The 13117-nt window shown below is 36.9% G+C and overlaps 1 protein-coding gene across 2 annotated transcripts; it reads right to left on the reverse strand.

The window, feature by feature from the left end:
* LOC105165822 (regulator of nonsense transcripts UPF2) lies at nucleotides 6-12812 on the reverse strand. Of its 2 annotated transcripts, none has more exons than XM_011084987.2 (17): nucleotides 12584-12812; nucleotides 12233-12332; nucleotides 11174-11376; nucleotides 9306-9650; nucleotides 8515-8619; nucleotides 8250-8377; nucleotides 7884-8060; nucleotides 7721-7802; nucleotides 6765-7031; nucleotides 6458-6655; nucleotides 6277-6378; nucleotides 5617-5868; nucleotides 5317-5535; nucleotides 3972-4142; nucleotides 2731-2916; nucleotides 1342-1809; nucleotides 6-1128 (listed from the first exon to the last, which is right to left on the reverse strand). In XM_011084987.2, exons 1-17 carry the CDS (start codon nucleotides 12653-12655, stop codon nucleotides 634-636), a joined length of 3570 nt encoding a protein of 1189 aa, XP_011083289.1. In that variant the 5' UTR covers nucleotides 12656-12812; the 3' UTR covers nucleotides 6-633. The 2 variants fall into 2 exon arrangements, with proteins under 2 accessions (XP_011083289.1, XP_011083296.1); XM_011084994.2 differs by having other exon boundaries at nucleotides 12233-12320; nucleotides 12584-12811.

Here is a 13117-nt window from a genome sequence, read left to right on the forward strand (position 1 = left end):
CTACATACTATAAAAGTTGTACATTTGTTAGAACAGTGGAAATCATTCAAATTCAGCAGCTCAACAGGAACGAACAGAGTTGCTTGATAAGGCATATGCATGCAAGAGTTCTGATTCTTCTGAAACCAGCAATGCATTTATGTATTAACATATGAAGGACATTCAGTTGTCTCCCAGCTACAAAGCTACATTTCTTCAAATAAAATAGGACGTTCAGTTGTCTCCCGGCTACAAAGCTACATTTCTTCAAATAACCCACCCAAGTAGGACAGCTGACATCGGGCAGCTACAAATGCCAAACATAGATAACCACTAGCATATTGCTTTTACACAAACCATATTCACACCTCTCATTCAGAAGCAACCCCTCGATGCCAATGGTGATTTTCATATCTTATCACCTATTAACAATATGAACACAAGATACGTCCAAGCATCGTAGGACCATAAGCTCGATGAGCAATTCTTCAGCCAAAAATAGCTAGCCAAGTAGAACGGTGGCCACACTTCTGCTTTCCTGCAATCTGCTTGTGGGAGGAAATATCTTCTCCTGCGTAGTAAACCCTCTACTGAGGGATAGAACTTAGCTGACTTCAATTTCTATTGCCATTCATCTTTTTACTTGCAGAGGAATTATCTTCTCCTGCCATAGTAAACCCCTGCACCAGAATGATAAATATGCCGATGACGTGATCCACCACTCCTATTGTGTCCATCCCATGTATGCCCCCTGTTGGTAACCCTGCCGCCACTTTGAGTCCAGTTTAGTGGTTGAGTCCCTCCATTGAGTTCCTCCTCTTCTCTATCGTTGTATTCTAGGACAAGCCGCTTTATGTCTTGTTTTTCTTCAAGCTCAGCTGCTTCTTTCTGTTTTGTGCTCTGAACCAGAGAGCAATCACGAGGAATATACATCTGCTTTGTCTGTTGTTTGTTGCCACGTTTTACAAGTACCTTCACCCGGATTTCCTTGGTTCCTCCAGAGCTTTCATCTGTTGTCTCGTCTCCACTTTCACCTTCAGTCCCTCTTCCATGGTGTTCCTTGGCAGTGCCCTCGAACACATTCATTGGTATCATCATATTTATTGTTGGGCGTGAGCGCAACTCCAACTTTCTTGAATCCAAGCTTTCCTGCACCCCATTTAATAATTTATGTTAGTCCCTGCAACTTTTTTTGCGACTACGTCATTACTTTAGTTCAGTGAGCTAAAATGGAAAAGGGAAAAGGTAAAAAATGTCATTTTGTTTGTGTTTAATTTGCCACAAGCACCAAAATTTGACAGAGGAATATACAACTTATGCAAACTCAACATAACAATATCAAGAATAAATATAAAATCTTGCCTGCATGAGAGCCCGCAGTTCTCGGTCAAAATCAGCTGCCTCCTGTGGGTCTACCTCTGCCACCCTCTGCCTAACATGTACCTCATCGTCTTCATCAGAAGCAGGATCACCTCCATCATCATAATCATCTTCACTTTCACAGCCCTCATCTTGATTGTCTCCATCCGTTTCTTCGTCATCATGATCAATGTGCTCAGTGGTTCCACTACCAGAGTCACTATCGGTCGCCCCAACATCTTCATGCGGTTCACCATTTTCCTCAGTGCCATTTGCAAAACTTTGTCCATTCACAGATACAGAGCCAGAGCCAGAATTTGCCCTGCTAGGAGGTTTTTCGGAGTCCTTCTCATTCTGAGCCTTTTCTGTTGAAACCCTGCGCTCAAGCTCCTCAAGTTCAACTAGAGCAGCGTTAACCTCCTCAAAGGATGAATATCTAATCATGTTTGGTCTCAGTTCAACAAATAAATCCTGAAAAAGTTTTCATTTATATGCTCAAATGAGAAATTTCACAATAGAACAGGAAAAAGCAGTAAGAGAAAATTCTGATAATACAGAGACGGCTCACCTAGAATCAACTTGTCGCTTGGCATAATTATGCAGTGGTGTGATGCCAATTATATGGTTACATAAAATCCAAATTTAACACCACTAGACACAATACTGGGAAAAATCCAAGTCTCCTGACCAATTATAATGGAACACATTCAGGCTATAATGTGCATGAACATGTTATATCATCCGGTAGGGTAATACTTGGACCCTACCCATAGAATACCAATGAGTCTTAACCATGTCATAACCGGAAAAACCGGATAGTGCCTGGATCTTACCAGTTAACTTTTGTGTTACTTTTGAATAGTAAGTTTTGAAGAATAAATTTCATATATTTTAAATTTACATCAAAATCAAACAATAAAGTTTTTTAAAAGCACCCCTGAAGCTTCAAAACTACATATACTTTTCCTTCAACCAATGACTGTTGATAAAGGTCAATCCTTCGCCATAGCTTAATTCTTTCTGCTTCAAAAAGAAGAATACTTAAAAAGCTAAAATACCCTAAATTTTGAAAAGATTCCACCCTCCAATTTGGTTGATCCTATTCAATTGTCATCCGGATCAAAATTTGTAGGTTCAAGCACAACCCACCCTGAAAACCAGACGTCCACTAGACTTAATTTAATTCATGACAATTGATCTCATCCTATCACAATTTCCATGTTCTAAAAAGACTAAAATATAAATTCAACATTAAAATAAAATAACTCACTGGATCAGATTCATCCTCAGTTTATTCATCAATATACTCGCAAAGTGCAATTCAGGTTATATGAATAGTTTAAACTTGAACACAATAAGAAAAAGTGAAAGATTACAAGCTAAACTACTGACCTGCAGATCAAATTCAATATCCAGGGGAAGGGCACCTTTGCTCAGGATGTATCTTTGGAAATGAATCAAGAACCGATCGAGCTTCCTCTTTGATGAACCTCTATCAAAATAATGCCCACACGTCTCAAGAAGTGTGACAACCATTCTGATTCGGAAACAGTCCTCTGGAGGATCCAATATATCTTGCTGGTATCATGATAATAAAGCATCTCATCAATATTGCTCAAAGTAAAAATATCATAAATAGCAGGTAAGTGAAGGCATGATATGCCACAAAAATCCCATAACACAACCCCCATCCAACATGGACTTCTAACCACTCATAAAACTGCAACAAATTTTCACGATCACACTCAATAAATCTTCATATGAAGAGACAAATGACAGAAAATTTCACAATCACTAATCACATTCTCCACAGTGCAGGATTTCCCCATTTATTATAACATTCAGTATAGTCAAAGTAATGTTCAGAATTTGTATATGTCAAGAAACAAGCATTAGTATTAGCATTCTAGTTTCCTTCACATGCATAATCAGCTATCAGTCGTTCAACACTGATACCCTGAAGCAAGTCATGCAATATCATAAACAAAATAAAACAATTTACATCCTCATTCTATATCACTTCAGTGATGAATGCTTTACTCATCATTCGAATATCTATATATGTCCTACAAGGCTCTCTTTTCGTGTAAACTACGATGTTCTTATGTTCTTCAGGAATGATGGAACTAAGATAATGCTGTGAACTGGAATAGAGGTCAACAATCACAGATGCGTCAGAAGAAAGGACATCACAAGTTAATAGATAAACATCATGTCATGCATGTAACAACCAATAAAGATAACTAAAAAGTTGAGTAATCAGGAAAAACATTGTAACAGAAGATACCAAAACAGTAGAACCTCTGTAGGTTCCAGTGCGTGCAATTCCAAAAGTAGTTGCACAACATCATATTATTAAAAGGTCAATCAGAATTAAATTCACTGAAGTCGCTGTAAGGAGAATTAAGGAATATAACTTGAATGAATAAGCTTCTCTGTAATAATTAGCAGGACGAAATTTTAAAGAAATATTGATCTCAAAAAAATTCTCCAATTTATTATCAAATGCAAAGCACAGAATTGTTCTATGTCAAACTTGTCACAGACAACAAAAAATTTTACGCAACCTAAAATCATAGGAGTTCAATATTTAATCTTAGAAAATGCTACCATAGCAAGTGATAAGTTCGTACCTCTGTAGTCCCATGGCCAAAAGCAAGAATCAGATAGAGTGTATCAAAAATAACAGATGAATCTACGAGTTCATAATTGTACAGTTCCCCTAAGAAACGCATGTATGCAATGCGCTGTTGCTGCATCCCATACTCATTCAGCTCTAATCCCAGTCTAATTTCCTCCAATACCTGAATGGAAACACAGAATTGCATAGCTCAGTATAGTTCCTAAAGTGTCTTCAGCAATATTTATCCAATTTCCCCAAACTATCTTGCATACAAGATGCAGAACCACAGAACAAATATTTTTTTAGGGATAATAAAATCACATCAATGGAACATAAAAGAAGAACATTGGAATGAGAAGTCATTTATATGATAAAATCAAATCTCTTGATAGATATTCATTTGATAACAAGTAACAACCAACACCATAATCGATAAAATAACTTCTGTGGGTGGGGGCGCGCTCAGGCAGACCGCCATATCCACATTATCAACCCCTACGTAAACATAGTGTCCTTTTTCTTCTCATTTCTATGTGGAACCAACACAACGGCAAAATACTTCGACAAGAATTACATACTGTTCCAGAATGGTCACAATGAAATCCATGTATGAAAAACATCAAAGAGAGCAAGAAAATTAACTTGAGGTAGACAAATGATACAGATATGGTAATAATTTTTTTCGGAACCATAAACAATCTATTTATCCAAAGACAACAAAAACTCCAGAGGCATAAAGCCCACAAAATCGACGACTGACTTTTTCAACACTCACATAAAGCAATTTAAAACATTGCAATGTATCATCTTGTTTAACCAGACTGATCCTGGCTAAAAGTACAACTTATGTATAGGATAAAATAATGTAGCTCCACCAGCATTGTGAAGTCTAATGCTAAATTCCCTAAATCATAAAAGAAAGACCACAGAATATCATGCCTGACAACAGAAAGGACTCAAGGGGTTGGTATTGCTTTACTGAGCAAGGTAGCCCAACTTGTTAGACTACTGCATCAAGGAGATAAAACTAAATGTAATGACCAAAAGGAAGGTAATCTATACAATGTATCACTCCAGCAATTTTATTTACTGTACCTCAAATATGAAAGACATCAAACCAATATCTAGGTTAAGATTTATACAATCACAGAGTTCTAGATTTTAACGGAAGTGCTGGACAAACATCGCTAGTTTGTAAGGTCACATTAAAAACCAAAAATTAACAGCACCAGGAATGATAATACCTCACTATATCTTTCCTATTTAATCCAATTGTTCACATTTGCAATCTGCATAAATTTGAAGATAAAAATGCCAAAAATTTGGCCACGCGATTCTGGCATTAAAGAACTAACCTCATCAACAACAGCAACTGCAAAGTCATCATGATATCGACTCAGACCAGCAGTGAGTGATGCAATCAAATGAATTTGACCATATTTGCCCTTGTGAACCTTCAAAAAACACTTCAAAAGGTATGGCTGGCATTCGTTCCAAGGTAGCTTACGTAACTGTCGCAGCACATGTTCGATCGAAGACTTATCAAGATCCGAGAAAAGTAGTTTCCTAATATACTGTGAAACAGGCCATATACAAGGTTAAACCATTTGTCCATAATATGGAAAATAACAAATGCCCAGGCATAGGAAAACTACCTGATGCAGAGGAGGACGAACTTTAGAGACTCGAGCCGATCTTTCTGGTGGTTTACACAAGTAATAAGCATTTTCCACTAAGGTACTCTGACGGGGATCCAAATTTTTTACATTTTTCAAACGCATCAGTATCTCTAACATATTCGACATGCGCACAGTGGTCTCAGGAGACCGGTAAAGAAAGCGACCACATGTCTCCAGGAGATTGCAAGCAACATCAATGTTATGATGGGTAAAATCATCCAAACAAGCCTGAAATCAGAGAAACTCTCAGACTGATAATAATTCATCCACCAATCAAACTGAACAAACATGCATTATAATTGGAATTCTTTTCAGAACTGATTCATCACAACAGCATATTTACTTCAACAATAAATCAAAAGAAAAGTGGGATACCCCAAAAGGCCAATAGTTGAATGTGTCGCATTTAACAAAAATCAGAAAACAAAATCTATAATGTCCAAACTGATGGGACAGAAGACTCGATATACCAGCAAAGATATAAAACATGATAGTTTGGGCAAATAAGATCCCCACACACCAACAAAAGCATAACTTTGGTATGCGTGACAGATAATATATCTAGGGGGGGGGGGGAGAGAGAGAAGGGGAGTTTTGGAAAAAATCCATGCATATGTAAGAAACTTGTTTCATTACCTTTAGACAGCTAAAAACAAGGCCAGCTGGAGCAATCTTAAACTTGCATAGTTCTCCAATAAACCGGATGTTCCTGATTTTTGTCTCAATATTCATTTGATCCTGCAATGTAATAGAATAATAATATAGAAAAGAATACATTATAGTTTGAACATAGTGCCTGTGAATCTGCTGTAGTCACCTTCTTATTTGTTAAAGTGTTGAATTCTTCTTCCAACAACTGTAAGAGCATGGTTGATACATCTTTCATACAAGTAGACAGCGTAGCAACCATGCGTGAATAGTATGGCAACAGCTCCAGAGATGTCCTTGGAACATTGAACAAAGCCCTCACAAGCTTCTTCCTATTGGACTTTGAATTCAAATAGCAAAACTCTACCTGAAAAATACATATGACTTATAGTAAGAGCTTCAGCTTAATATCTGTTTGCTGCAAAAATGACCAGGGAGAAGTTACAAGAAGCTTGAGAAAGAATGATGAGATTTACAGTCAACTGGTCAATCAGGTCACGGCTCACACAGCTGGGAAGCCTATGCAGCAAACCTTCAAGATTTGTTCCATCAAGACCTTTAGTTCGATCCTTTTCACCTTCTACTCTTCTTTCAGCATCCTTCTCTTTTCCCTTCTCTTTGTCCTTTTCTTCTTTATCCTTATCTTTGCCATCTTTATCTTCCAGTACAATTCCAGAATCAGAAGAAACCTCGGGACTTTCTTGTGTAGCTACCTGACCTTTGTCAGATTCAGGAGCCGTATCCTTCGAAGGAAATATTCATGTCAGCTACCAGACCAACAGTAATAAATCTCAGCATCACAAGATATTGAAAATAACATAGCAAAGCAATGAGAAGGCTGGAATAGGAAAACCCTCTCAAATTAGTTCAAGAAGCATCCTATGCAGGATGGTAGGAGTGCCATATTACCATCTTGGTCAGGTAATGATACCATAAAACAGAGAACAGCCTTGAATGCAGCACCATATTAGGAAGACTATATCTTAAGCAGCTTGCACAACTAGCAATCCAGACGTGACAAAGAAATCCTTAGAAAAGAATATAGCTAGGATTTTTTCCCCTTTTTAGAGATTGAAAGTGGCAATTGAATTTTTCAATATGCAGCTTCACATTAGGATTTACAGGCTTTATTCCCCCTCAGCCAACCACTCGGTCCTTCCAACCCTTAGCCAAAGAAAATGACAAATGAAACATATACCATACAAGGGGCATGAATGTGTTATTTCTTAGTACTTTCTTCATATAGTTTGCTGGCAGAGGAGCTAATTACAAGCACCACATAATCATTATTGGCAATCACCCATCATATATAGCTAACAAAATGATATAACTAGTTTCTTCTTGCAGAAAAGCCAGAAGAGAAACTTGAAGGAAAAGAAGTCAAAGGTTACCAAACAACTATTAGTGGAAAAAAGTAAGGTAAAGGTCTTACAATTGGTAGTTCCTGTGTCTTTGAAGATTGCTCAGTCAACTTTGGTTCTGCCTCTCCCAGCAACACTGCAGGAACAAATGCTCTAAACAAGCAAACCAATCAACAATCTCAGTCACATTGTTTCATTTAGGAAGAATGCAAGATTAAATCATTAACCAGCTACCTAAGGTCTGGAAGGCATTCGTAGAAAGCTCTAGTGTCTTCATCATCCCATAGGGCTTCAAGTGCAGAAGAATCTTTTCCTGCAACAGGAGATAAAACATCCTCTCCTGATGTGACTCTGGTTGTATGACCATCCTCTGGCATCACAGGAGGTTGCATATCAAGTGCTTCCGCTAAACTATAGAACAAAAGAATTAACAATAATTCACCCTGGCAAAAGAGAAGTCCAAAACTGCAGAAGTGCAGAACAAGCACAGGTAAAAAGACAAAAAGTAATGACACAAGCAAATAAAGGGGCATCCATAAAGTAAATAATGAGTGCAATACTGTATACAAGTCTAAAAAGCCATATTCACAATCAACTTACGAGGAGACGCCACGACTTAGATTGTCATGTGATTTCCGCAGCTTTTCGTATGAAGAGGCATTTTCCTCGCTTAATTCACCTTTGGCATTCAAAATCTTTGCATTTTCATGCTCCATTTGGCGAAGTGACTACCATTTAGAATCAAAAAGACAAAGGAGTAAATAGCCAGGACATCCATAAAAGATAACATCTTCCGACACAAATAAATAAGAAAATAGACATCTAACACAAATATTCAACTCCATAAAGGTAATGATTTCCTTACAGCATGTTCAGCCTGAAGAAGTTCCACAGCAGTATCGTAGTAAGTTTGAAATGCTTTGCGGAAGAATTTTTTCTGGTCTGGTGTAATATTAAGACCCTTCATAAACTGTGAGATATTGACACCAGCGCAAACAAATCAATTAAAAACCACAAAAATGATTAACAGATTATATAAACTGAGATTAGACATACAAATCAGTGCAGTCAAGACTCCAGCATAGAATATGCTGCACACAAACACAGGCAATCCTTTTGGCTACAGAAACCATCCTGAGCCATAGCTTACAAGATTTGAGCATGTAGCCAACTTGATCAGTGATAGTTTATACATCTGTGTCATTGTTGGAAGGTGACACTGTTCCTTTTGCATCATTAGTTAAAGATGGACCATGATTTAAATTATGCCACATGAAGAAATAGCAGTTTCATAGACCAACCATATTTATGAGGAAGTGAAAAAGATATGTAACTTAACCAGGAGACACATTTATCAAGAGACTGGTCATCCAAGGAAGAGAACACCAAATAACTATTATCAATTTAAGCATAAAGAAACTATACATCTGACATCTGGCAGATATCATGTAGACAGCTGACGATCAAGTATATCTCAGTCTCGGATTCAAACAACAAGGTTAATGAATAGCAATCCAGGTGAAGCCACGACATCTATCGATTTAGTTAAAAAAATAATAGTTAATCAGAGACCTCAGCCAAACAGCAGAAGGTAAATCAGCAAATTCAAAATTCACCATATAGCATGTAACAAATTACAACATATATAAGTTCTACCTCTTCAAGAATATCTTGGTCAGTTAGTGGAAGACCCAGAAGAAACCTTCCTTGCCGAGCAAAACTAGCAAGAAGAGACAAATTTGCCTGGGTTGCATCACGATCTTTCAGATGCTCGGTGCTTGTTAGATCCTTAATGATATTTACAAAGATGCCACTATCTTCTACAACACCAACAAAGTAAAGTTCCAAAAGGAGCTTCAAAGTACTCCGCTTCTTCATGGCCCTTGAATTTTTGTCTGCGTCTAAATCCTCTGCAGATTTTCCAGGTGCAAAGACCTTTAAGAGACCTTGAACAAGACTGGGCGAGAAGTCCTTGTACCTTTGATGGAGCAAAGAACAAATCTGATGCCAGAGGAATCTTATCAGAAATAATTCAGTTGGGATCAAGCCAAGCAAAACAAATGTAAAAGGAGCTGATAAAAGTTATGATGTCTGATAGTGAATAGGACTGCAAAGTTATGGCAACTTTTTTGCTATTTTTGGATCATTATGATGGACTTCAAATCATGTAATTGAAACAGTTGGAATGATATGAGTTATTACCTGAATTCATAATGATGTAAAATATAAAGATGAAATTCTTCACCAACTCATTGTTGTTTTCCCATAAGTGGGTTGTTTTAAAATTAATGGATTGGAAATTCTTCAAGGCCCAAAGCCTTTTCCAAATCCAAGTTCTTCAATCCAAGTGTTACCATGAGAATTAGAAAGCTTATATTTATGGGCGACAAAAAATCTTATTTATGTGGAACAGTTGTAACGGAAAATGCAAGCATATATACAAGGCAGAAAAATATTAACAGCATAGAGCCATCCAAAATCTAATACTCATGTCAATAATATTTTGTTAATAACACAATGTAGATATGGTAACTATTTACATCAAAGATGAAAGTCATTAACCTAGTATTTGCATAATGTTCTCAAGAAATGAACTTCACCGCCACTATTAACCACAATTTCTTATTGGATAAAGCTTCTTCATTGTGTCCAGTCACCTTTTCTTCTAGAAGTAATAACTTCTACAAAATACACATGGAATATGGAAATACCAAAGAAGGTGTAGGTGTGTCAATTCTCTTAACATTTCTTGCTTGTTCTACACAGTACAAAGTACATATATCCTGGTATCATTCGAATATACACTACTACTGCAGGGTAAATTTCCTGATCAAACATATTGGGTAACCCTCTCTTGTAAATTATGATTATTATTATTATTCTTTATATTTAAATAGATAATCAAAATAATCAACCTCATTATTAATCAACATAGATTAGTGGTCTACTAAAACCCAAAGTTGAACAAAGGAGACAAAACAATAAGGAACTAAACGCTCAAATCATAGTGACATGAGGAATGAGACTCAACGTACCAAAAGATTTGTAAGTATTTTTTGTTCATACTCTCAGTTTGTATAAAGCCAAAAAGAAGACTTGATGAGATTGAACAGGGAGGAACTATTATCAAATCTATTGGTAAGACTTCTCAATTTCATGAACAATGTTGAAATTATGGAATAAGGTATAGTATTTTTGCCATTCTGTGTGGTACTGAAAAGAGTCTGACGTGTAGAATACATTTAAGAATTTGATGAAATGTGCCACAATGGAAACGTTAGAATGTAACAGTCCTAACTAAAATCAACAATTCAATTTTGAATAGTGAAAAGAGACTGAGTGATAAACCAGCCATCATAAAGCAGCCTAGACTCAATACAAGCATACCCACAAGTTCAGTTAGCTAGTAATTGCTACTTCTCATAAGCAGACACTGTCAGATCTATGAGTAACTGAATCCAAGATACACATTATAACTCCAGGAGCAGTTGATCAAATGCAAAATCAACAAAATGAATGGTCACCTGTACAGCAGATTGTATGTCAGCAGATTTAAGCTTTGCATCACAGATTGCGGTTACTGCTTCACTGACAAACTTGCTTAAATTGACACTGCGCAATTCATCCATTAAACCTTCTCTCTGCTCTTCATTGATCTGCTTTAATTTTTTAATGACTGCTGTGTTGCGCTTGATGCTAGAATCCAACGTCCTGAGAAAGCCTGAGTCTGGAATAGACAAGCAGATAAATCAACACTTAATGCAAGAGACTTCCCATCCCAGAGAAGATATAATACATGTCAACACTAAAGTTTGTGTTTTTGAAGAATGTTGATTTTCTACAGGTTCTACTCAAGTTTAAAGGGCCATCAGACTCTGAAGGCCACAGAGTAGCATAGTCGAATTATAGCAGCAGAGGAAGGACTGGAAATTTCACTACTGTTAATTTTATAAAAGCGAATATGACTAGAAGTTGGTGCTAGCAACAAAGCATCAAAAGAGCAGAGGTATGAAATTCTCTTCACATTTAAATTAGATCCTAAGAAATCCTGACAAAGACGTTCCATATCCCTGTCTGTAGCCATAGCCATAAGTTACAGTTAGCTTTTGTAACTATGGGTGTTTGTAAGGAATAAAGTCTACAGCAACTAGAAAGCTAGGTTCATTATCTTACAAAGGTAAGTATATATCTTTGGATGACAGCGCGTAATTATTTGACAAGACCAAAATATACAAGGGCACTCCGGAAAGCTTATAGAATTAGATGATGCAATCATTAAAGTTGCTCTAATTTGACTCCCAGAAGGGGGTGAATGTGAGCCGCAGATAAATAACAAAGGGAGCACATTGTAATTCGAAATCAATAAAGGAGATGTTTGCAATTAGTCAAAGTAACACAGGTGCGCACTACAGTTATCCCAGAGCTCTTAGTTACTCTATGCATAACCTCACAATGTATCAGCTTTAAGCAGAATGATTTGGCACTTGAAATGCCGCACTGACAATCCACATAAACAGAAGAACAAAAGTTTCCTCAGTAATTGTCTGTGAAGCTCAACTTATTCTCTCAAATAGAACGCTTACCAGGCCTGTCAGGGTTCAAATTACTCTGCCGCAGCGCCATCTTTGCTTCAACGGATTTCTTAAATTCCTCGAGACGAGCAGCAGCTTCCTGCACCGGATACTGGGAGAGTTTTAACTTTTTGCAGAAACAACAAATTATCACAAACAGAATCAATAAACAACAACAAAAGTACTTCACCTTCAATTTTAACATTACAAAGAAGAAAAAAAACTAAAAAAATAAGAAGGCCCTCATGTCAAGTAGGCTGTCACTCAGCATCCAAAATCGAAGCAAGGGTTTAATTAAACAGACAACAAACTGAAACGCACACTTTGTGGAAAGGGACAAAGAATTAAAATGAAAAGTGTGACCTCGTCATCGTGTCTTCCCTCATCATCATGTTTCTCCTGATGTTCTCCGCCAATTTCGTCACCGTGTTCCATCTTCTTCTTCAGTAAAATGCGCGGGGGATGGGGGTGGATTTTGGGGGGCTGAGGGGGTTTGGGTGCGATCGAGGTTATGAGAGGGGTTGGGGGTGGAAGAGTGTCGCAGATTTTTAAATATTTCTTTTTATTTTTCTCTTGACGCTTTGGGAACTTTTCCTAATCACAACATCTAATTCTCTATCAAGACCTGTTTATACATTTTTATTGAACAACCAAAGGACTATTTTTTGTTTTCATCATCTTCTCTTGATTTGTTTAATTTAATTATTTTAAGTGGATTTTAGTTTTTTTAAAATTTTTTTTTTTTACTTTTTGATTTTATTTTTAAACGATCCAATTTTCGCTGACTCAACTTGTATCTTCTTTTACAAGTTAAAATTCGTTTGCAAGAACTAGTATTTTTATGACGATAAAAAATTGTAGATAAAGTTGTAAAATTATGAAGTGGTAAAAATTGAT

The sequence above is a fragment of the Sesamum indicum genome, linkage group LG1, assembly GCF_000512975.1.
Source record: "Sesamum indicum cultivar Zhongzhi No. 13 linkage group LG1, S_indicum_v1.0, whole genome shotgun sequence".
NCBI lineage: Eukaryota > Viridiplantae > Streptophyta > Magnoliopsida > Lamiales > Pedaliaceae > Sesamum > Sesamum indicum.

Coding starts and splice junctions, on each gene's coding strand:
- LOC105165822 (XM_011084987.2), bottom strand. CDS start 12,655: ATGGAACACGGTGACGAAATTGGCGGAGAACATCAGGAGAAACATGAT. Junction 5,536..5,616: donor TTCGTCCTCCTCTGCATCAG/GTAGTTTTCCTA, acceptor CCTGTTTCACAG/TATATTAGGAAACTACTTTT. Junction 4,143..5,316: donor CAGTTGCTGTTGTTGATGAG/GTTAGTTCTTTA, acceptor GTTTCCATTCAG/GTATTGGAGGAAATTAGACT.